At 42.6% G+C, this 23504-nt stretch overlaps 2 protein-coding genes across 3 annotated transcripts in view; one reads left to right on the top strand and one right to left on the bottom strand.

Annotated features, from left to right (window-relative positions):
• bin3 (bridging integrator 3) overlaps positions 1-14794 on the top strand; it is a 39265-nt gene extending 24471 nt beyond the window's left edge. Inside the window, exons 4-9 of the mRNA XM_075468679.1 lie at positions 77-138; positions 1699-1835; positions 5707-5747; positions 9986-10127; positions 11162-11296; positions 13305-14794. Coding sequence (XP_075324794.1) covers positions 77-138; positions 1699-1835; positions 5707-5747; positions 9986-10127; positions 11162-11296; positions 13305-13451 — 664 coding nt within the window. The 3' untranslated portion in view covers positions 13452-14794. The remainder of the gene's footprint in view (positions 1-76; positions 139-1698; positions 1836-5706; positions 5748-9985; positions 10128-11161; positions 11297-13304) is intronic.
• Positions 14795-15032: 238 nt separating this feature from the next.
• Positions 15033-22636, bottom strand: acsl2 (acyl-CoA synthetase long chain family member 2). Of its 2 annotated transcripts, XM_075468676.1 has the most exons (19): positions 22400-22636; positions 22188-22302; positions 21883-21947; positions 21693-21794; positions 20487-20586; positions 19750-19928; positions 19598-19630; positions 19341-19392; positions 19111-19184; positions 18722-18799; positions 18494-18628; positions 18251-18385; positions 16676-16844; positions 16469-16557; positions 16267-16383; positions 16019-16162; positions 15813-15914; positions 15639-15710; positions 15033-15565 (listed from the first exon to the last, which is right to left on the bottom strand). In XM_075468676.1, the coding sequence occupies exons 1-19, from the start codon at positions 22634-22636 to the stop codon at positions 15425-15427; spliced, it is 2139 nt and encodes a 712-aa protein (XP_075324791.1). In that variant the 3' UTR covers positions 15033-15424. The 2 variants fall into 2 exon arrangements, with proteins under 2 accessions (XP_075324791.1, XP_075324792.1); XM_075468677.1 differs by lacking the exons at positions 15033-15565; positions 15639-15710 and having other exon boundaries at positions 15822-15914; positions 15999-16162.
• Between the last annotated feature and the right edge of the window lie 868 nt (positions 22637-23504).

Genomic DNA, 23504 nt, shown 5'->3' with positions numbered 1-23504 from the left:
GAATATCCAAATTGAAGATTCATTGTTGTACTAGACAGGGAGCTGACTGCAAATCATTCTTCTTCTTGTCCAACAGACTGGAGGATCAGACGAAGAAGCTGCACAAAGACATGAAGAAAAGCACGGAGGCTGATTTAGGTGTGTTCTGTCAGCAACTTTTGTGTTATTGCTGGATTTTCCATTGATCTCCACTTGTTCACCAACATAGTTGATGTGGCTTGGCAGGTTTTTTCTGGGGTAGAGAGATGTTTGGTGCTCTTCGTTTATTTGGTGTGTGTTAACTGTCCAAATTGCATGACAGATAAGACAGTAAGTGAATACGAGTCCCTGCTTCCTTTAGTTTCCTTTACAGTGTTTTCTTCACATGCTATCGGTGCGGGTGGGTTTTGTCCTCCTTTTTGTGCCATGCTCGTTTAGGGTTATATGGTCTTTGTGATCATTTATCCATGCATTTGTCAGCAACAGAAACCATGTTTACTCTACATTTATTTGCTTATTTGTTGGTTTTGGATTTGTGTATTTGGGGAGTAGCAGTAGACATGGCCTGTGGTAAATAGTCAGTTGTGGGGGTGGAGGAGCGGGGACGGATGGATCAGCAAGAGGCTCCTTCATTTCCTCTCCTTTGTGCTCTGGAATATGGATGTCTGCATCATCAAAGTGTCATAGCTGTCAGGGCCTCATTATTGTTAATGGATTCCATCTGTTGCACAGGTCCCATCTCCACCAACTGTTACCAGCATAGAAGTATACCTACTCTGCATGTCAGCACTGCATTTGATACACTGTTCTAGTCGGAGGTAGTGATATTCAGAGCTTTACTCACTGAAAATCAACAAGTGACGGACAATCTTACAGGACTAATCATGGTTACAATATTACTTGAATAACAGAAGAATAGGAAAGTTTGGGGGTGTAACTGAGAACAGAAGGTCCCGGCTTGTTCCCTCCTATGTTTCCTTTCATTCCAGGCTTGCCGTGCCACTATTGTGGCGGCCTGCACCGTCTTTGAGCTGATTGTCTAGTGAGGTTGGAGACTCCGACTCCAGTGTCTTGGACTGCAGCTGGAAATGGTAGTCCTCGTTCTAGTGTGCAGTCTCACCGAGTTTAGACCACTACTGCCAGCTACTGTCCAAGGTGGTTGGGTCGGTGTCCGTCTGTGGGATGAGTGAATCACTTGAGTCATCCGAATGACATTGCGGACCACCACAGTGGAGACCTGGTGACCCTGCAGTAAGGGAAATTGACAGGACTCGCTGGTCGGCAGTGACTAAGCTTTTAGAATTAAATACTTAGCACCTTAACTGGTTTCCTCATGTATCACTGCTGGATAATTATGGACATTAATGTCACTGCTTGTGATACCCTCAGGTCACTTTTTGATTTTCCTGACCCTTCACTAACATCCGTGTGAGCAGCCAAGCTATTTAAGGCTACAAGTTGAAATAGTAAAAGATGCAGAAATGTCACACTGTTATACTTGTCTTGTAAAAATTTGCCTGAAAACAATCTGTCGAGTTAAAAGAAAAAAAGGACCACTGACTGTTCCAGATCTCTATGAAGCCATTTTCAGTGCAGCTCATCAGTAGCCGTTTGACCGGGAAGTCATAACCTGATATGAAAGATTGTTGGTATACTGGTGTTTTCGCTGAGTCGTTTAACTGTGTTTGATAGTTTTCTCTGTGTGTTTGTGGCTGTCAGCCATGTCCAAAGCAGCCGTGAAGATCTCTGCAGATCTGCTGAGTAACCCGCTGTGTGAGCAGGACCAGGCCTTCCTGGAGTCCATGGCAGCTTTAGACACAGCCATGAGACGGATGGACGCCTTTAACCAGGAGAAGGTTGGACTCATTTCTACACCCATCATCTTTAGCCTTTTCTCACCATTTTCCTGTCTTTCTCTGTGTTCTCTGAGCTCCAGAAAAGGGGAAAGCTAGTTGAGATTCTGTCAAAATTGGATGCATTCATATTTGTCAATATTGTGCTGCCTGTATACTAAAAACTATCCTTATGTCTTTCCTTCTGCTGTTTTTGAAAAGCATCTGTGATATCATCCACTATAAGCTGAAGCTACTGGTTATCAGCTGTGAAAACTGATGCATTTGTGACTCACTGGTGTCTAAAATAACTCAACTACAATGGAGGGGCCTTTACTCAACAGGGTAATTTGCCCTGGCGCAAAATTCATAGGAGTTACTCACAGCCTGTGAACAAGTACACACTATTGCTTGCATTGCTCACTTAAAGAAACATTTATCTTCTTTTTGAACATTTTTACGAACTGTTGGATCACTCCATATAGTCTTTAAGTGATATAAAGTGACAGACAACAGCAACTGCGTACAGAATATTTTTTTTTAAAAAGATGTATGCTTCATAAGCAGTATTACAGAATTTTATGTAGAACTGAATAGAACAACCCACATAGATGGGTTCCATGTCTTTCTATGTGCACTTTTGCCCTCATGTTGTATATATTCTTTGTTTGGGTGAGACATATCTTCTGCATTTGTTAATCTTAAACGCATCTTTTCTAGTGTTGATCCCTCTCGCCCTCGTATTATTATTTTTTTTCCCAAGGACTTATCATACATATTCTGAAATTTATTTATTTTTTTTTCAGCTCCTCCACAGCTGTACTTTCTGAATATCTATTCTTTGGCCTCTTCGGTTTATTTGCCTCGTGCATTTCGGTTTTTGATTAGAATCATTGCCACAGGTAGTTGTATTGTGAATCACAGTGGCAGCGCATGTGTGCATCCTCAAGGCACTACACTGCGAAGGGTAGACACTTGAAGAGGAAAAAAAAACAGGAGAGAACAGTAGATCACACTAAGGCATAAACCGATTGACTATTTTCCATCTTTGTTTTTTGAGTCATTACCCTGCTAATAGGTGGGCTAGGTTTTTCACAGCTTATTTTACCTCAAAATTATTCCATTTATTTTCAAATATTGATAACCAGAATCCTTTCATAACCTTTTCCACAATAATGATCCAATAAGGTAGGAAAAAAATGGTAAAATTAACCATTTCAAACACCTTTGAAAATGGTGGATAATTCTATTGTTCCACAGTAAAGCCAAATTGTATCATTGCAAGAATTCAGACCCATGTGTCGCCTAGAAATGTTCCTATTTGGTTGAGAAGGCTTGCTTTGTGTTCTCTGTGAAAACTTAAGAGCAGTTTCTGTTGAAAATCAAAGAACAACCTGTTCTGAAAGGATGTGAGTTAACAATGTCCATGCTACAACCCAAATAAAGACCTGAATGTCATTACAGAGTAAGCTGAATAAGTTTTGTCCTTCAGGCATCGTATGACGGAAAGAACATCACTACTTTGACAGAAAGTGACTTAAATGTCTAACAGAAAAGAAAGGTTGCCGTATTGAATAGAAAACATTCTGAAAGTGCGGGGTGGAAATTATGTAACTGCTATTTTGTTGTTGTCATTTTTGTCTCTGCCTTGCCTCTTCAGCATTACGATACCACTGTTTCAGGCAGGCTTTCCTTAAAGCTCATCAAATTTTACAGGAGCCATTTTGAGTGACTAGACAAGCTAAAATGTAGGTTGGACTGAGCGCTTGGTTTATGACTCGGGGTGCGTGTGTTCCAGGACTTGGCTTGGTTGAGTGCCCAGGAGTTCACTCCTGCCAGTGTGACTGTTTTCACAGGAATACTGTCACATTCCTCAGATATTGTACAATGTCAAATGAACTTTTTTCCCCATTTTCACTGGCCTTGGAATTCTGAACTGAAGGGGGGAAAAACATGCTGACAAGCACACTTGACTGTAAATGGATAAGTGACGTTTGGTCCTCTCATGTCCATGTCATTTGAAGGCATCTTCAGCACAAGAGTGGATTTTGACACCTCAGCCACACTGGATTTTCTCCTCTCTTCTTTCAATCTCACCAAATAGAAATCTTTGCCTGAACTCAATGTTTTGTTCCAAATTTGGGCTGGGTTACGTGGCTCCTTTTTGTAGAGTGTCTAAAAGTTAGCTTGAGGCAAAATAGTGATTGTGAGAACTTTCTGGTCAGTCTGTTGTCTGCATCACCTCTAGGTTTGCTAGGTGTTTATAATCCAGCGCAGCTCATTGGAACACTACTCTGACTTCTCCCTTCAAGCTGGCTGTTGATTCTGACGGCACCAACAGCAAACCTTGTTGCTCCAGCAAAACAGACACAAAAGCATCCACCCTTTGCTCTTCTTCGTGTTGAGACAACATGTTCTGCCGCAGGGCCCACAAGTGAGAGAGCCAGCAGATAAAACGTGCTGCGATAATGAAGGCAGCAGCGGTCCAGGTCTGTGTGTTTATTTCTGGGGCTGAGGAGGGTGCACAGCCCCGCCGGCATACTGCTACCGAAGCTGAGCCCCAGTGTAGATGGCGGCAGCGCAGTAGAGGATGCTCCGTTTGGAGGGATATTGATTTCCTCTGCGATCTGTGTATATTTTTGGGAGGCCTGTGTGCCGGAATGGCCTCTGCTCCGTGACTCACTGATGGAGACTGCTGCTTGAGCATCGGCCTCAGGCTCTGCTGGGCCTCCAAGGAATAGCTCTGCCCCCCCCCCCCCCCCCCCCCCCCCCCCCTCCCATCTCTGTGGGAAGGGGCAGAGGGTAGAGGGCACCAGCATGCTTAAGCAAATATGCCGCTGTTATTCTCCCTCCTCGATGCATGCTCTCACCTTAAAAGCAGCAGCGCAGCTCAAGTCGGGGAGGGGGAGATGGTGTGAATATGTAAAACAAAGAAAATGTGAATTCCCATGTACTTATTTGTTATTGGTTCTCTGTTTTCCCTCAAACCACAATCAACCATTTTGTACTTGTAAATCTGCTTGTGTGAAGCAGCGAGTGTTGCTGTATGTTCTCATAGATGGTCAGGGCACTTTTTCAAAGCACAGCTGCGATCTTGCTTCTTTGCTGTTGTGTGATTGACTGTCCTTCCAATAGCAATTGAACGTATGATTACCGGAGCTGCTCATTGTTCTCTTGCAGCTGTCACTTCGCATCTCACTCTTGAAATTCTCTTTCACTGTTCCTTGCACGTTTAACACTTGAGTTGATTGTCTTGTTAATGTGGCTCTTTTATGCAACAGTCTGCAATTTAAATGATGTTTGAAACTTTATTAATTCTGTGCTAACTTCTGTTGATGGTACTTGGTTCTGGGGGCCTCATGATGTGATGTTCATTTACTTCCATTTAACACCCCCTGTCCCCCTCCTTCCTCTGTCGGTTCTGACAACCAGAAGGAGAAAGCTGGAAAATAGAAACTGTTATTGTTAAAATGTTTGTTTGTTAAGAACTTTCATCTTGCAAGGCAGCCCACCCTGCACAGGATTTGAAATCAGTTGGGCTTTGCTTTCATGTTTGTCCCCTGACAGTTTTATCCTTTTGTATCGCAAGCTCAATGAATATTCAGGGATTTTTCCTCGGGGTTTGTGCACAATAAGAGTCAACGTCACCAAAGTTTCTTTTTGTCTTGTGTTTCTTCTTCCTTTTTTTTCCCCTTTTCTTTTTTTAATTGCTCTTCCTGATGTATTCACAAGTGTTGGCATTACTATGCAGCTAATGAGCGAGAGATGTAGAAGCTATTTGGATCTGACTGATGTAATTCAATTTGACAATGAATAACAATTTGTATTATCTCGTCTCTTATGAGTATTGCATACATTAACAACTGTTTTTACTGTTTTTTTTCTTCAATCACAGGTCAACCAGATTCAGAAGACAGTCGTTGACCCTCTGAAAAAGTAAGTGTTATTTTAAATTTCTTGTGTAACTGCTATTACCTTTTTAAAAGTCTGTGTATGCAAGGCTAGTGTTGATTAGTCCTAGTGAAAAAAATATTTATACTCTCATGAAGGTTGGATTTATTTATTTATTTATTTATCTATCAAATAAGACTATTCAAATAATATTGTTGTATTGTAGAGGCTATTTAGTTTTGTTTTGCGGCCTGATGTCCCTTATGCACTAAAGTCATTCAGCATTCTGGGTAGACAAAGTTCAGTGCCCTGTAACCTTTTTATTATTTAACCTTGCTCTGCTCTACACGCAGAGTAGAAAGTATAGTTGTAGTACAGGGCCACAAGAAGGCCTTCAGTCTTGTAACTTAGCTTGTTAAAATGAATTGGGGAATGAGTGCTGCTGCTGCGGTGAGTGTGTGTCTGGAAGACAGTTTATTAGCTTTTCATTCCTAATATTCGCCCACATTTGAAAGGCAGTGAGTGGTATTCCATTCCTTAAGCCTTACTTTGCTTACACATATACATGCACACACACACACATGCAAACCAGAGGTACTGAAGGGAGTGGTTACATTATCCCACCCATCTTCCGGAATGCTTGTTAAGGTTTGCTTCCTCCTCTTGGCTCCTCCCCGCAGATTAAACATGTGCTTTTTTAGAGAGCACGAGCATCTGTTTTTGTATAAATTTATGTGTAACTTTCTCCCTCAAAATGCTGTCATTTTTTGAAAATGTAAAACAAATCCTCTGTGAAAACATGACCAGGTTAAGTCAGCGTCTGTGTCAAGCCCTGTCTCCCTCATGTGCTCTGGTGGTAGAGCAATGACAGGATGGAATGGTTCTAATTTCCTCTTCCTGGTGGGCGGCAGGCGGACGTGTGGGCAGGCTCAGAATATGGCAAAGGGCCCAGCTTCCTGGGCCCATAGCCGTGGATTGGTTGAGGAAGAGAACTGTCTCAGGACAGTGTACACTCTCACACAAATATACACACACATATGCAAACACCAGCCCAGATTTTAGAGGGGGTGCTGTCTCGCAAAAATGGTATTTTAGACCATAAAGCATTTGTGCATTTACATGATTCTGAAATAGAGCAGAGGAAGTAAGTTGAAATTTCAGTGCCAAACTAAACTGACCTCTCTGTTTTGCTTTTTACCCTCTTTTTTTGCAACATTAGTTTATAAAGCTGTCTTTTAAAGAGAACCAAGTTACAAGAGCTGCCATGCTTTAAACAATCCATTAAGATTCCATTAGTCTCTCGCTAATGAATATTTTTTGTTGTTTACTTATCTCCAAATACTCTGATCTTGTGACATTGTAAAGACAATTAGAGAAGAGTTGAAAAGAAGACGGTTATGTTAATGGAATACTTTCACTGGGTAGTGTGTGTTAGTTTATGTGTATGTACTGTATGTTTGTTGGGTTTTATGATTATGTCCATGTGTGATTGCCATTTAAGATTCTGGCATCCAATCCTTTATACTTAAGTCTGGTAAAACACACGGTAAACAAAGGTAAAAGCAGCCCCTCACTTTTACTTCAGTGTCTTTCTTTCTCTTAGGCCCAGACATGAGTTTGATCCACTCTGCAGGGTCACTGAATGACATCACTGTGTTTATGTGAGGGGAGGGGAGTGTGTGGGTATCAAAGCATTTGTGTTATCTGGGCCTCTTAACCTAGCCCTTTCTGCTACGTTGCTCTTTTGGGTGAGACAGACGTCAAGCCTGTTTCGAGACTTCTACCCGGGGATGAGCTAGGACTGGGCAAAGCACCGTCACCCTCTCTATCAGAGGAAGACTCTTCCCCCTGGAGCAGGTTATGAGCCTGGAGCTAAGGGGACTGTTTGGCTCACACTGCAGGGCGTGCAAATTTTTAAAAAAAAATTTTTTTGAAAACCATTTACAGGTAGATGTTAAACTGTATTACATTCAACATTAAGCACACTAAAACAAAACTCATCAAATTATGTAAACTTCTCATGTGTACGGGCAGCAATTTGCACATAAGCAATTCACTTTCCCACATTTTTAGCGGCATGCTGTGTGTTCTTGTGAGTTATGCTATGGTGATAGTAAAGAGGGACAGGCAGCCTCCGAGACTGAGGGTGTCTAGACCAGACGTGGGCTTGGATGACGGGTCAGGCTTGCCTGTCTGTGGATTGGCAGCCGTTCATAAGCACACTCTGGTCCAGATGCTATTTCCATCCAGCCTGTTCACCACACCCTGACCTGTCACATGGACAGTGGTGTACCATTGGCCCCCTCTTGCAGTGTCTAACAACGCAGCACTCAAAACTGACTGTAAATGTGGGCCATACTGGCTGACCGGTAGTTGTCCTGCCAAGGCTGGGACATCGAGGGAAATATCCCAGGCATGGATTGTTTTTGAGAAAACTAATACAAAGGATGTATATTCTCGCTTGGGAACTCGGCTAAGTTGTTGTTACCAACTTGGGACTCAAAGAAGCCTATAACAGTGAGGCATCCAGTGTAGAAAGGACAGGAATGGGTTAATGAGGAGCAGGCTCTTTCTGCTCCCTCAGCCATGGGACAGTGGTGGGGTCAAGTCTCTGTGGGCTGAAACGTAGTAGTTGCTGGCAGTGCTGTCCCACTATTGGGCGCTAACAGGAGGCCGTTGGGGTTTGTCATGAGGAAATAACACCAGGTGACTGGCATTGGTGAAAATTCTGTGAGCCTTTGTGTCTTTTAAAGATGGGTTGCTGCTGCGTTGTCATCAGCCAGGCCGACTATGTTGGAGAGCAGTCATGCCTAGAGGGCAATTACATAATCCCTTGGCACTTCAAGTATGTGTACACTGGAGCAGATAGTAGACGTAAGGATCGGCATCCACCCCTGCCGTAAACTGGGCCAGGGTGATATTTTATAAATAGTGGTAGAGCGTGGGCTGTGGGGCTGGGCTGAGCTGAGCTCTGTGATGTCACTCAAACACTTCAAGACCACTCCTTGCTTAACTTCCTGTCGGAAACAATCCCTGCTTGTCTGAGACTGAGCCTTAGTCCCCCCCTCTTCCCCCGTCAGCCTCGTGTGATGTGCAATGCCAGACACAGTTGTAATCTAGGATTTCACAATCAATTCACAGGTTCTCAGTGGTTCCCTCATCTGCTGTACTGAGCAGGGCAAGGGTTGGCATGGAGAGGGACGTAAATCATATAGCCCACACATTTTGTGGCTAATAACGCTATGGGTACAGGCTCACATAATAAACTATTGTAGTAGTTTGCCTACACAGCTGATAAAATGCTTTAAATGAGTCATTCAAAAAAGGTTGATCTAATTCTTCATTACGATTGTTTTCGTTGTTGACTCGCATGTAGCTGGCATCTGTGTGAATAATCTGGTAACCTGCCTTTGAAAAATGTTTTCACTGGTCTCTATTTAAGCATATGAACCACAAAAGATTTTTTATAATGGATGTTTTCCTTTCCTATTAAACCTATAAATATATATATATAGAGAGAGAAAGAGAGTGGGATTGTACTTAAAGTTTCCTGATGTCTTGCATCCCCTCCACACTGCCTTTTACTGTTCGTTGCACATCTCAAGCTTTTAAAAACTTGAGCATATGGCGCTCATCTACCACCTTTTAAAGAATTAACGATGGGGATTGAATACATTCAGGAATACGTTAACCTTGTATTTTATTTGTTTGTTTATTTTTTTGTTTTGTGTTTGATAAAATATTATTAGGTTTGATATTTATATATTTGTATAAAGTATTCCTGTTTCCCATTGAAAACAGCCACAAAATCAGTGCAACAAGTCCCAGGATGAAGCTCAGACTCCTGTTGCTAAGTTACAGACAAATGTTTTCCTATTTTTAGTGCACAAGACCAGGATTCTTGTTGCAAGAATATATTTTCATTTGGAATATGATAATTGTCACAAAATGAATTGTTTCATGCCATTCTAAACTATAGTAATTAGATAATAGATGAGAGGAAGTTTAATGCAGAGCTGTCCTCTGGGGTTTGAGAGTACCTCTACAATAAGATGTTGAGGAAAGTGATTTTATTAAACCATAATGGTTTTTATGCAGTGCTGAATGCATTTTTTTTTAGCTTAGAGAAAGCTGCTACAGTGTTTTCAGTAAGTTTAGTTTCTCTCAGAATAATTGATCATTTGGGGTGTTTCTTTTGGTTTTTATCTTTGTGTCTTTGCATTTGCAGACATTGCGTTCTACACCATGTTGCACTAAGCTTTCTGTGTGCCAATTCATTTCAGGTACAGTGGCGTCTTCCCCAGCCTCAACATGGCAGTGAAACGTCGAGAACAGGCGCTGCAGGACTACAAACGCTTGCAATCCAAGGTTGAGAAATATGAAGAGAAAGAAAAAACGGGGCCAGTTATGGTCAAACTACATCAGGTACCGTCAGTTTGCAACAGTGCGCATGTTGGTTCTCTCAAATGGTCCCTCTAACAGCAGGGGAAGCAGAGGTTACCTGCTCTTCCATGTTGTGTGTATTGTGAATAGAACATGATAAGTGGAAAACGACACAAATGCTGACTGGATATGAACAAAAATAGTTGAGCACATGCATACTGTACATGTGCACTCCGTCACCCACGCAAGCTACCAGGCTCTCAAGTAGTGCTTTTTCAAAAAGGCTCTGCTGCACATCTACAGGCATGTAATTGAGAATTGTAGACACACATAGACACGCCATGAGGCCACTACAGAAGCGCACACATTCACAGATAGTGCTGCAGTGTTGCCTATGCTATTGCCTCTAACACATACTCACATGGTGAGCCACCCACACACACTGAGAAAAGCACTGTCAGGGGAACAAAGCATTGAAGACACCCCTACATCTCTGCCCTTAGAATCCCGGTGCACTTAAAGAAATGATCCTCACACAACATTTGGAATCCATTTCAACTTTGATGTTGGGGGGGGGGGACAAAACAAAACAAAGTGGAGAGACCATACCATAATGCAGCTGATAAACAATATGCTGTTGTATAAATATTGAAACTACCCCTTCCCCTTAATAAAAATGCTCACCCTCTCACACTTATTCTTTGTGCATTCCATAACTCCATGGCTACAGTAGACTACCCACTAATACATTCACACAGAGATCAGTGGTGCTGGAATCCACTCACAGCCAAGTCTGCCCACATTACCCACTCCTCCTCACTGTGGTCGTGATTACAGCCTTTTTTGCACTGCATCTCCGTGGGAATTAGGCAAATATCTTTCGGAACAATGAGAAAAAGAACACTAATGCGGGATCAAGTCATGAATTTACCTAAAACTAACTTGTTTGCCGGTACGTGTTCTCTAAATCTGAAACTCAACGTGAACATTTTTGTTGAAAAATGTTGAATAAAGTGAAAGACAACATGAATTAAAAGAGACCATTTATGACTTGGCTTCCTTCCTCCACACTCCAGGCAAGAGATGAGCTCCGACCGGTAAGGGAAGACTTTGAGGCCAAAAACAAGCAGCTGCTGGATGAAATGCCCAAGTTCTACCAGAGCCGCATTGACTACTTCCAGCCAAGCTTTGAGGCTCTCATCCGGGCGCAGGTTAGTGAACCTCACTGGAAAAGCAGACACAAAGAGCCTCTCGCAGCTGCACAGACACACCCTTCCAACAGTATTCTGTTAACAGTAGATAAAGTCTCTGATGAAGGGTGTGTTTAACTCAGGCAGCCGGTCTCCTTCCACGCAGTCCTAATGTGATTAACCCCCAGTGACGGCCCACACTGCTGTGAGGAAGGCCTCATCTGTCTGGCTCCACTGCAGTCCTGCAAGCCTTCCTCTAACCTGAAGCTTTTCTTAAAGCAGCTGGGTGTCTGAAGTTGGTGACAATGTGCCCCCTCCCCCAGCCCAAACCTGCCACTCCATGTCATTTCCTCTTTGGGACGGTCACTGGCACACCCCTAATTAGTAAACTGGATTATCGAGATTTAATAACATTTAAAGAGTTCTGTGATGCACTTTGAACTAGAATTGAGCTAAGGACGTATTCAGCAACAATGTATTCCCGACATAAAATATTTCCAAAAATCTAAACTGAGCTAACCTATTTATGGGATTCAATTCACATATTTTATTTAACCCGTCTTTGTGTCATGCAGGGATTCATGTAAACACAATGAGTATTTTCTCTGTTATCTTTATTGAATGAATGTTTTCACACACGCACACACTTCCACATCCACAAGTGGGTGGTCAGTAGGCCTGATCCCCAGCATTGTGCTTGGTTTCATCTTTGGCTCTCCTCTCTCGCCGCCGCAGCAGGAAAAAAGGCACAAAGGCTGCTTTTGTTGTGAGCTTCACTATTAAAGTCGTTTCCAGTCATTCTCAGTAGAAGATCCGTCTGGATCTGTCTACAGGAGTTTTTAAGTTGATTCTCTTACAGTGAAAACATACTGTTGAGTGCAACTTAACTTGTGCTGTGGTCATAATGGCACCTCAGAATGAATTTTAAGTTAAAATGCACATGCAAAGATCATGTAAACGCAAACTCCACTTTATCCGTCGACTTGTCCTTGTATTGTTACTATTCACAGTTGCGTCAGGCTGCATTTACTCCTCGTGGTGACCCGAGTAATTGTAATAGTAGCCTTTGCTACAAAGGGCATACTGATCTGGTGTACATCATCATAATTGGTCGCATGGACATTTCCGATGGCCCTTTCAACAAACCACTCTTGGGGGAAAAAAATGTATCCGCTTTACCCCTACAAACAGCAGTAACCCAATACTTATGGCCCACTCATGTGGTTTAGGTGGCAAATATTGGTGTAAACAGGCAATGTCTTTCAGACAGGGCACTTCACAAGGTGGTTTAGAGACTACACTTCATTCCTTTTTGGCTGAAAATGTCCATTCTGCTGAGGAAAAATTCCCAAGTTAATTAGATTTTACTCGGTTGTGACGCTTAAAGTGAATTAGTTAACTATTTTCCCAGTTAGTGTTGTTGTTTCAGAAACGCCAGTGATGCCCTCTTAAGAGCATGGCATCGTTTGCATTGCTGTATGAATAAATATTGAGATGTGCGTGTGGGTTTCAAGGGTTTGTATTTCCCTGTACTTTCATTCTCTGCCCACTCTTCTGGAGTCTTGTAATGTGATTAAAGTCTATTAATCATCAAAGCAACTCTCTAGGGAGCCTGACTCATGAACTAAGGGGAAGAAGCAGGGGTGGGAAGTGTCAAGAAAGCTCTCAGTGAACACTCTATCTCTTGTTCAGATTGGGAAAGAAAAGCAGGGTCACTACCCACCGAAGTGCTGGGTTTTGGGGCTTTGTCAGGTTTATTTGATTTCTGTTGGTCTCTTCTTCTCCTCTTAAATCACTTCTCATTAGGAAGGTTGAAGAGGTATGAGACCAGCTGATAGCTTCAGACTTGTGTAAGTAAAAGTGCGATCAGAGCTGAGTTCACATATTAATTTGGAGTTTTTCCTGAGAGGCATTTAAGAGCAGCGTGGATTCACCCAGCCCAGATTTTTCTATTTTTCAAAGGAAAGACAGGATTCTATTTGTTCTGCTATCACTCTTTTTTTTTTTTTCTCTCTTTCCTGCCCAACAGGTTGTCTATTTCACTGAAATGTACAAGATCTTCAGCGAGTTAACAGACCAGATCGACCAGGCAGGGTTGACTGACGAGCAGAGGCAGAGGGAGACCGAGGCCAAGCTCAGCGAGTTGCGCGCTCTGTCCATTGTCGCCGATGACTGAGGGAGGAAAGCTGAATATTGGGAAGTGCTCTTTTCATGCCTCCGAACGGATTTCACTCTTTCCAAGCTCCTCTGACGTTCAAATGGACAACAATGGCCTTAACTTTACTATCAGTTTGTTTCCTTGTGGCCTCATAACCCCCCCCCTTTCTTTTGTGCTTCACTCTAATGTTTTATTCTCTGTACAAAGACACTAAGAAGCAGCTGAATGCCACATCGACTAAGCCATCAGCCAAGTGCGACATATTAAAGCCAATATTTTTTTTTTCTTGCTAAAGGAATCAAAACTATTTTCTTCAGAACTAATTACCAGGTTTACAGTATGTGGTTTCAAAGATATCTGTAATTATTTGTTTTGAATGTAGGATCTGAACGAGAAAATATTTTGATGTCTCATTTGCCATGTTACCATCAATCCGTCGTAGCTTTTATTACCCAACGCTGAAATCCCGATTAGTGCAGATTTAATCTGAAATGATGGACAGCAGATTGTCAGCCAAAAGAAAACTGTATAGTTCTGCATTTTGGCCTTTTTGTAGTTATTTTTAAGTTTAGCTGTGTGCCAGCCTGTGTGAGGGATTTTAATTGGGGTGTACAACTTTGATATTTGTAACTTAACCTTCCTCTAATGTGCCTGAGTCTGGATACAACATGAAAACTAACTTGTGTGATGCAAGACCATGCCTGTGCAGCGCGTTAAAAGGTGGACCACACGGGCTGGAAGCTCAATGACTGTCTGACCCAAAAAAAACAAAGGCTTGTGCTCCCTCTAGTGGAAAATACTGATTATGACACTTTTCTTTCACTCAGAACATCCATCCTTTGTTCTATTGTTGGTTTGAGTGTGTGTTAGCAAAGAACCTCACACAATGTTGGCATCCTAGAAAGTAATTTCTCTTTACCTTCAGCACCAGGGTTGGAAGCCAGTTTTCTTTTGTTTTTGTTCCCTTTATTTTGGACCAAATCGTATCGCCATCGCGCTCCTTTGTTTCCACCCTCCATCAGGTAGACTGTCGGCGTGGTGAAAATGATATAAGGTGATTTACACACACCTATTGTCTGTATGTCACATTTTATACTTTCATTTGTTTTTGAAATTGTTGAAGCAAATTCTCAGTTTGTTGCCAGTCGTTTGAGTTGTTTGGCACTGCAGGCTGTTTGTGTTACACTAAATAACTGTATTAATGAAGGTGCTCTTAGTAAGAGTTTAAGTTATAATAATTTAAGATGATTCTTTAGACTTTAATCGCAAGGTGTAGCTATTTTAATGTATTACCACAGACTGTTAAATGTTTTCAGCTGTAATGGTCAATCAATGAGTAAATTAACTGAGAATACCAACAATTAGTTTTTCATTATTGTCTTAATGAGTTTAAGTTTGGATGATCACTGAATATTTGTCAAGGAGCCTGCAAGGGGTGACTTATTACAGTTAGTTTATGTCTCTCAAATTATTGCAGGTTGAAATTCTTATCATTCGTAGCTAAAAATGAAGATATGCACGTGTGACCACTGAGCTAAGGTCCAGGATGTTCATAGACTGCTTGTGTCATGGTGATGCAACAACTATACAATACAAACCCACGGTAATGTAACTTTAAGACGGGACGATGTCCCACATACACTAAACAGAATCCCTTTTCCAAAAAAACAAAAGTCATTTCTAGAATTAAACGGTTGTATCTTAAAACCCACTGAGATTACTTAGTGACAGGAACAACAGCGACATGGTGACACATTTCCAAAATGTTTGGCTCCATTCACGTAATTATCATGTCAACGAGTTACCACACATCTGTGTAAAATGGGACCAAATGTGGACAGGAGTCACTATTTCTGAAAAGGAAAAAAAAAAATGGATCTAACTGTAGGTTTCTAGATGAGGCACAGCTGGTTTTAAGGACTCCAATCTTGCTCTCCCAGGTTTAATTTCTTTCCCTTAGTGGACACTGTTGACCTTTGTGCGGTGTGGAGTTAAAATTCCGTCTTGTTGTACATGCGAGATAGCTGTTCCTGAAAGACTCTGCGGATGTCGGCACGTTTGCTTTTCAGGGTGGGTGTGAGAAGGCCGTTGGCAACAGTGAACATCTCTGGGTGCAAATAAAGATCCTTTACCTGAGATGAGTCAAAGGTGAGAGATAAAATGTCAACATAGCCCTCTTTGCAGCTTGTAAATCTGACTACTCACCTGTTCAAAGGACTTCAGCCCTGCTTCCTTCCCCACAGTTCTAATGTCTTCTAACACTGCGTTCTTTGCATCCTGTTGGAAGACAGGATGCAAAGGATTTTTCAAAGCCATTTTTAAGTTGTTATATGACGGGGATTAAAAAAAAATAGATAAGTAAATAGGAATTTGACCAACAGGATTTTGGCACAGCTCCTCGTAGGACCCCACAAAACCCCGCTCTTTAGCCCAGTCAACAAAGACCCCTCTGTCAGGCACGACGATCCCTAAGACATAAGACTGATGACATGGAATAAGAGAGAAAGTCACACATCTTAGTAGCATCTGAGGCAATCATTTACTTAAATTGCTGAATATAAATACCTTTGTGCTATGTGTTGTACCTGTAAACTATCTCCATCCACGAACACCTGAAACACAGGAACAGAACGCACGTAGACATTTTCTATCCTCTCCGGAGCGACGTACTCTCCCTGCGACAACTTGAAGATGTGCTTCTTTCTGTCAATAATGCGGAGAGTGCCATTCTGACACAAGAGATGTATTAACACAAGCATCTTTTTTTTTTCCCACTTACAGAAAGCTACCGTGTACATACACGTCGCTTTGACTGGCTAATGTCTAATCTTACTTTAAGCCACTGGCCCACGTCTCCAGTGTGCAGCCAGCCATCACTGTCCAAAGCCTCGGCCGTCTTCTCTGGGTCCTTCATATAGCCTTTAAACACAGTGGGGCCACGGACACAAATCTAACGAGACAAAACAGTGAGAGGGATCGCTGGGCTCCAAGCTGGCTGGGAATATATAGGAATCACACCTTTTACACAAGCTCACCTCTCCCTGTTTGTTCTTCACAAGGTAGTTCATCTCAGGAATGTCTCTCAGTTTCATCATGGCGCAGGGTAAAGGAGAACCAACATGACCTAAAAAAAAAAAGACAAAGAAAGAACAGACATCCACATCGATGCTGTGGAGAAGAGTAGCCTCTCTAAAAACACAGGCATTTCAAACGAAAATGTTGCTTTTTTTTTTTTTTTAAACCTGTGCTCATGTCCCCTGGCAAAGAGAAAGTGCAACCTGCAGTGCACTCCGTCTGTCCATAACCTTCAAATATTATACAGCCCAGAGCGGCTCTGAGGAAGGACATCACTGTGGGGGACATGGGTGCTGATCCCGTCACGGCAAACCGTAGATTACCTCCTAAACTGGCCTGAAACAAAAGGAAGATGCATGGAGCATTTATGTGAAAATGTTCAAACGCACTCCTGTCGTGGATCCCAGCAAATTCCTATTTGAACCATTTTCACCCACGGTCAGAATCTCCCTTTTGTACTGACATGCCAACCCAAAATCCCTCTCGTTCTTCAGTTCTCGTTTGCCTGTGTACATGTCTCTCCAATACACTCCCACAGGGCCAATATGCTGCGGCTGATTCTGGCATTGATTGCTGGAACAATTGTGCTTCTCTTGTAAAGTTTGGATTCTAATTTGTAATATGCTCGGCTGCTGGTTCGCATGTACCACTGTAGAGCGAGTAATACAAAACACAGATGGTGACAGTGTAAGGGCAGAGATTAACAGAAAATATGTCATTTAAGACAGAAAATAAGAAGTTAAAAAAGGAAAAGGTTTTGTGAGCTGATTTCTGAAGTAGCCTTTTAGGTATTTACAGGAGAGTCTTATGTAAAAAGTAGGCCCTTTACAAATCACAAATATGCTCACTGGTCTGTTGATGGAATGAAGGCAGTCATGTGAAGAAGAAAGAACAGCTTGTTTCAGTTCTACAGTTTTACATTTTAAGACCCCCCAAAAAACATCATCTGTTCCTTATCAGGACTGAAAATCTGGTAAATAAATCATCATGTGTCACATGTTGATGTAGATCATCCACTCATTTATTCTTTTCAACCAAAACTGCAGAGGCAGCATGTGAACGTCCAATTCTTTTTTTTTTATTATTATTCAGTATTTCAGGTTTGTTTGGGATCATTTTTCTGTTGCATGACTCATTTTCAGCTGGCCTCGCATTTGCTATACAGAGGAGTTCACCATCGACTTACTGACTGCAAGGTGTCCAGGTCCTGTGGCTGAGATGTCGCTCTTGTTTTTTTTGTTTGTTTGCTTGTTTTTTTGCAGTTTTCTCGAGCATTACACAGTCCCTGCTCAGACCTTGGGGTGAACATGCTGGGATGTTCCCACCGATGGGAATATTGGCAACTATCTTCAGTGTTTCTCTCATGTAATCTTTCTCACTGTAGAATGTTGGCCTTCAAAATTCTTCCTAGATGGGCAGGGACGATTGCTTCTTTAAGATCATTATTTATGTCTTTCCTATTGTATTAACACACCCCTGAAAGCTCCAGACCAGCAAACTGCCAACACTTCTGCTTTTATGGAGGTGTTCACATTTAATAATGATCAGTTAATCAACTACATTTGATTGGCAGTATCTGGCTGCTTCCTTCAACCTCATTATTTCAACCCAAATAATGACTCTGTGTAATTTATCAAATGCACTTCATCTGAGGTTGAACCTACCTAATTTTAATGTTAAATCGTACGGCTTAGAGATGTATGATCCAGGCAGAGGGGCAGCTGGAGCTTTTGGCAACTAACCTGGATCTTGTTGAACACCAGTTTGTCCCACAGACTGTTGTTCCGTACAATCCCCCTGCTGAGCTCTGCCTGCTTTCTCCTCACAGCGAAAAGAAGCAGAGCCTGTCCTAACGGTGAGGTCACGGAACCCATGATCTTTGTAGAAATCAGCGAAAATGTACAAAAAGAAGAAACACGGTTATGGCAGCCCGTCTCAGAGCTGGATACAGCATTTTATCACAAAATCTGAATTTATGTGCAGACCTTATCATAGATGCGGTTGAGTATACGAGGCACAACTGGAAATAAGGTGGGTTTGAGTGTTTTTATGTCATCCATAAGAAGAGAAATGTCCCCTTGGTAGAATCCGACTCGGGCTCCTATGCTGTACATTGACAGCTGGGATAGAAATAGATTTCACGAGGGGTTTACAGGCAAAAGCTTGCTTAGAAACAAAACAAACAAAAACGTTTTGAAATGAGGAGCAACTACCTCAATCATCCTCTCAAACATGTGGGCAAGCGGCAGGTAAGAGATCGACACGTCGTCTTCTCGGCATACATACGAATCCTAAGAGAAAACAGGAAACAAAATGAGCAAAGCACAAGGGAGAGATTAGGGCAAGGCGGCGGCACATGGAGAAGCCTAACAGGCAATCAAACATGCTGTATGGCTTTTTCAACAACTGTTAGATAGTGGAATCTTTAGACAGGAGCAATTAGTTAAAGTATCTCCCAGCTACAGGGGCAATCAAACACCCAATTAATCATACCATTAGCCACAGCAGGGAGGGGGACAGGTTTGAGATATAAGCAGATGGGAAGTGATGGTAGCTGCGAGGCTGTTCTCAATTAGACAAGGAGGTGGAAGTGTAGACAGACCTCCAGGATCTTAATGACAGAGGAAGTATTGGAGACGATGTTGCCGTGGGTGATCATGGCTCCTTTGGGCTTCTCTGGATAAATAAACAAAACATTATTGCAGAGCACTGCACAGCAAAGGGAGCCAAAGTGATGCAGTAAAGAGAGGTTGTTAGTGGGCACTGAGGGACATTTCTCTAATGATGTGAGTGAGGTATAATTATGGAGAGACTTCTGAGATCAGACGGTACCTGTGGTTCCACTGGTGAAGGAAACCACTGCCAGATCCTTAGGCTGGGGCGGCTACAGCACACAGCAAAGAAATATGAAAATATGACTCGGGGCTTCCTCCACTCTCAACCTAAGCCCATTTACAAGTGAGTGTTAATAATATCTTATGGGACAGGAGCAACGATAGATAGCTGTCAAGCTAGCATTTAGAGGGAGATCAGCTGTTTACATAAGTCAGTTTGATGCGGTGATGTTCCAGCTGAGACGATAAACTCACCACAGGATCTTTGAGGTTCTGCCTTCCCAGGTCCTAGGATGTCCACAAAGAGGAACATTCATATCAATCTACACATTATCATTGATGGCTCGATTAAAGGGAATACATTTGAAAGATCCAGCACTGTGATTTAGAGCTTACACCCCACTCACCATGAGATGCTCCAGTTTCAAAACCTCCAACTCACACCTCTTTGCCCTGTCTGCAAAGGCTTGGCTGAAGTCATTAAAGAGAACCAGGCAGGAGATCTCAGGAGTCGAGCCTTTCTCCTTGTTCTCCAGCAAAGATGCCGCCCTCTCCTCTCGGTCACAGATCACCACTGTAAGCTCCGCTAAACGGACACACGAAGAGTGTGTGAAGGACTGTTTTGATCAGAGGGTAAAATCACTATTTGGACCACCAAACACAGCTTTAAAGCTGCTAATGGTAATTTTTTTCATTGTCAGTATAAAAAGGTTTTTTTCCTTTGCTAGTTTTCTCGGTATGTTTCAGACGTGTGTGAGGAAGAAGTCCCAACAGAGGGCGAATTCTTTTTAATTCTCTCAGTTTATCTCAATTTTCTAAACAAGGACGAGAGAAAATTCCAAATTATTTTTTTTAGGTTAAGAATCAAGCTTATGTTTGTGTGTGTGTGTGTGTCCTTTTCCAGCATCTTCTACTGTAGCTGTATCCATCAAACTATGCTCACCTATCTCCCTTTCTCTTGTTTATCTTATATCCTCTTTATTGGAATTGCAAACCCACAGAGTTTGAATAGGTGTCAGTCTCCCAAACAATATTCTCTATGATGGCTGACTGTGTTGAAATGTAATTTCAGTGTGGAACATTGTATTTAATCTTGAACAGAACTGTGTTTTAGGTCATTCTACATGCAGATGTGTTTCCTTACTAAGGTTTAGGATGTGGACCATTTCCTTCATCCCCAGTGTGTCATACAGAGGCACCACCGTCATGGAGTAGGTGTAGCAAGCCATCTCCGAAATCACCCACTGTCACCAGCAGAGGGAGACAAAGCAGCACAGTCCGACTCAGGCGACACATGAACATGTACTCGAGGTAAATATCTAAGTTTAAGGGCTTAAGAATATTGATCTACTCAACCATGAATTTCCCATTTACAAAACAAACAAAACCATACTCTAAACGGACAGCACTCAGAGTTTATTGATTGAAAATGAGAGATCATTTTCTGCTCCATTAGAGCCATCAGTGTCTCATTAGACCAGTCAACACAGGAACGTTAGAAATAGGCTCGCCTGATGGATATATTCAAAAATTGAGCTTGGAAGCAGACAGGCTATTCTCTGTACTGCCTTTGAGACCCACTTTCGCCACAAGCACCATGTTCTCAATATGAATAGAGGCAGACAAAAAAAATGAATTCATCTAGGCATTTATTCAATCCCTGAAAACTAATTTCTTCATCCAAATTACATCTTTCCCACTCAAAAATAATCCCTTCACGCCTTTAATGCCTTTGATGCAGCTTGTTCCTCATCACCAACTCTGATGAGTCCCACTGCACAAGGTAATAGTATTGGTTCCTCAGTTTTGTTATGTACAAATCCCTGGCTGTCTGAATCCATGTCCCAAGCCATCATTAGTATTCCTAAGTGGAAATGCTCCATCGGTTTGTTAACTGCTTTTTATGCCGCAAATTATATTTTTTCAAGCTTTTAAACACACAATATAAACATGTTAAGGTAGATAAAATACTGACTTTCTTTGGACGGGATCTATAAGTTATGGGGTTACAAGCATCACTAGAGAAGTTTGTGAACCTTTAAACTATGCATTTCTAACTCGTTTTGAAGTACACTGACTTTTGTTTTGCACATTCAAGGGCCTGAAACTGCCCTAGAGCACCTGAGGGCTGAGACAGAGCTGTTACGACTTTGAACATGACGACTTTGAACTGTGTGATGGGGCTCACACAGAGATTTGTTTTTATGACAGTTGCTTTACGTCCCACAACTGTAGGGGGAGCCAAAGAGCAACACATTTCCCAAATTCTCTAATGTTACTTTAAAGAGGTCTTTAAATGGCAGGACTCCAAAAGCTCAGGCACAAAACTTTTCACCAGAGAAGTCCTTACCTCGGGCCTGTTTGGTGAAAATATCCCAACATACTGCTGTGAATTTGGCTGGTAGCCTTTAGCCATCAGGCCACAGCCAATCCACTGGGCCTGCTGGGCCACCTGAAGGATTAGAGATGCTCAGTCATTCAAAACACTGAAGAACAACACGTTACACACAAGGGCTAACACAACTAAAAATGTGTCGTACCTCAGTATAGGATATCCACTCATAGGGCTGACCCGGTTTCCTCGAGCCAAGACACGGGCCGTTTCCTGAAGGGCACGAAGCCATTTTAATCACATCATGTCAATTTTGTGAAACAACAGCGGTAGTATGCTGTCTATATTATTATTCTTTTATGCTTTTTTATGTTTCACACAAGTATTTGTGGATCTCTTTTTTTTCAACCACTAACTGTAAGTCAGTGCTTTGTCCACAACAGTTTGTCATTGTTGATTATGCAATAGACTTTAGAATGTTTCAAAGTTGAGGATATATCCTGTGTGCATCACCTGCGATCTTCAGGCCTCTCTGGAACATGTCATAGGCCGTCCTGACGTTATCATCGTAAAACTCCATCAGAGAGTCATCTTTAAGAATAGCGGATCGCCTGCAGTTGGGATCTCCCTGTACCAAACAAAATCAACACTGACAACTAAATGCTCTCCAACAGTGATGACCTTTACACACCTCCATATATTGCAATGATCCATGATCTACTCACACCAACAGCAACAGACTGGGCTTGTAGATCACAGGGAGGACGCATGGGCCGAGGACGAGTCATCAACCAGTACGCAGTGAATGAAGCCAGGGCTCCTAAACCCAGCAGAGAGGAGGTTGACAGAGAGAAAGATGACAAGGAGTGTAGAGACGGCAGAAGACTCCAGAGGTCCTCTGATTCAGATCCACAAAGTCCTGTGTGGGAGCGAAGCGACTGCAGCCACTTCTGGAAATACATAACTGTGACAACAGGAAATGTAGAGGAGTGAAAAAACAGAAAATGATATGGTGCCTAAACAGAGTTGTGCAGCGGCTTTAAAAACACAGGAAGGAACACAGAAAACATGTAGAAATGTATTTTTATTTCTTTTTTTTGTATCACGTGCGGCGTTGAATTCACTTGGCATTTTATCTGAATGATTTGTTAGTGACATTTCTACCTTTGTATTGTTGTTATCTTTGTTTATTATCTTCCACCTCAGTTTATTCATGGGGGAGGTGGGGGACATTGAGTCCGAATGGGCCATGTTCCGTGCCTCCATTGTTGAGGCAGCTGACCGGAGCTGTGGCCGTAAGGTGGTCGCTGCCTCTCGTGGCTGCAACCCCCAAACCTGCTGGTGGACACCAGCGGTAAGGGAAGCCGTCAAGCTGAAGAAAGAGTCCTATTGGGCCTTTTTGGCCAGTGGGACTCTGGAAGCAACTGATGAGTATCGACAGACCAAGCGGAACGCGGCCTCGGCAGTTGCTGAGGCAAAAACTCGGGCTTGGGAGGAGTTCGGTGAGGCCATGGAGAACGACTTCCGGACAGCCTCGAAGAAATTCTGGTCCACCTCAGGGGGGGGAAGCGGTGCCCCGTCAACACCGTTTATGGTGGGGATGGGGCTCAGCTGACCTCAACTGGGGACGTTCTGAGTCGGTGGGGGGAATACTTTGAGGACCTCCTCAATCCTACCAACACACCTTCCGATGAGGAAGCAGAGTTGAGGAGCTCGGACGTGGGGCCTCCCATTTCTGGGGCTGAGGTTGCAGAGGTGGTCAAAAAACTCCTTGGTGGCAAGGCCCCGGGAGTGGATGAAGTCCGCCCTGAGTTCCTCAAGGCTCTGGAT

The sequence above is a fragment of the Odontesthes bonariensis genome, chromosome 6 (assembly GCF_027942865.1).
Source record: "Odontesthes bonariensis isolate fOdoBon6 chromosome 6, fOdoBon6.hap1, whole genome shotgun sequence".
Lineage (NCBI taxonomy): Eukaryota > Metazoa > Chordata > Actinopteri > Atheriniformes > Atherinopsidae > Odontesthes > Odontesthes bonariensis.
Note: the sequence above shows the minus strand (reverse complement) of the source record. Positions and strands in the feature narration are given on the sequence as shown.

What these genes read in the sequence shown, in the direction of transcription:
- acsl2 (XM_075468676.1), bottom strand. Translation starts at nt 22,636, where the DNA reads ATGTATTTCCAGAAGTGGCTGCAGTCGCTTCGCTCCCACACAGGACTT. An exon ending in AGAACCTCAAAGATCCTGTG is followed by an intron (nt 19,393 to 19,597) that starts GTGAGTTTATCG and finishes TGTGTGCTGTAG; the next exon opens with CCGCCCCAGCCTAAGGATCT. An exon ending in AGGAGCTGTGCCAAAATCCT is followed by an intron (nt 15,711 to 15,812) that starts GTTGGTCAAATT and finishes GTCTTCCAACAG; the next exon opens with GATGCAAAGAACGCAGTGTT.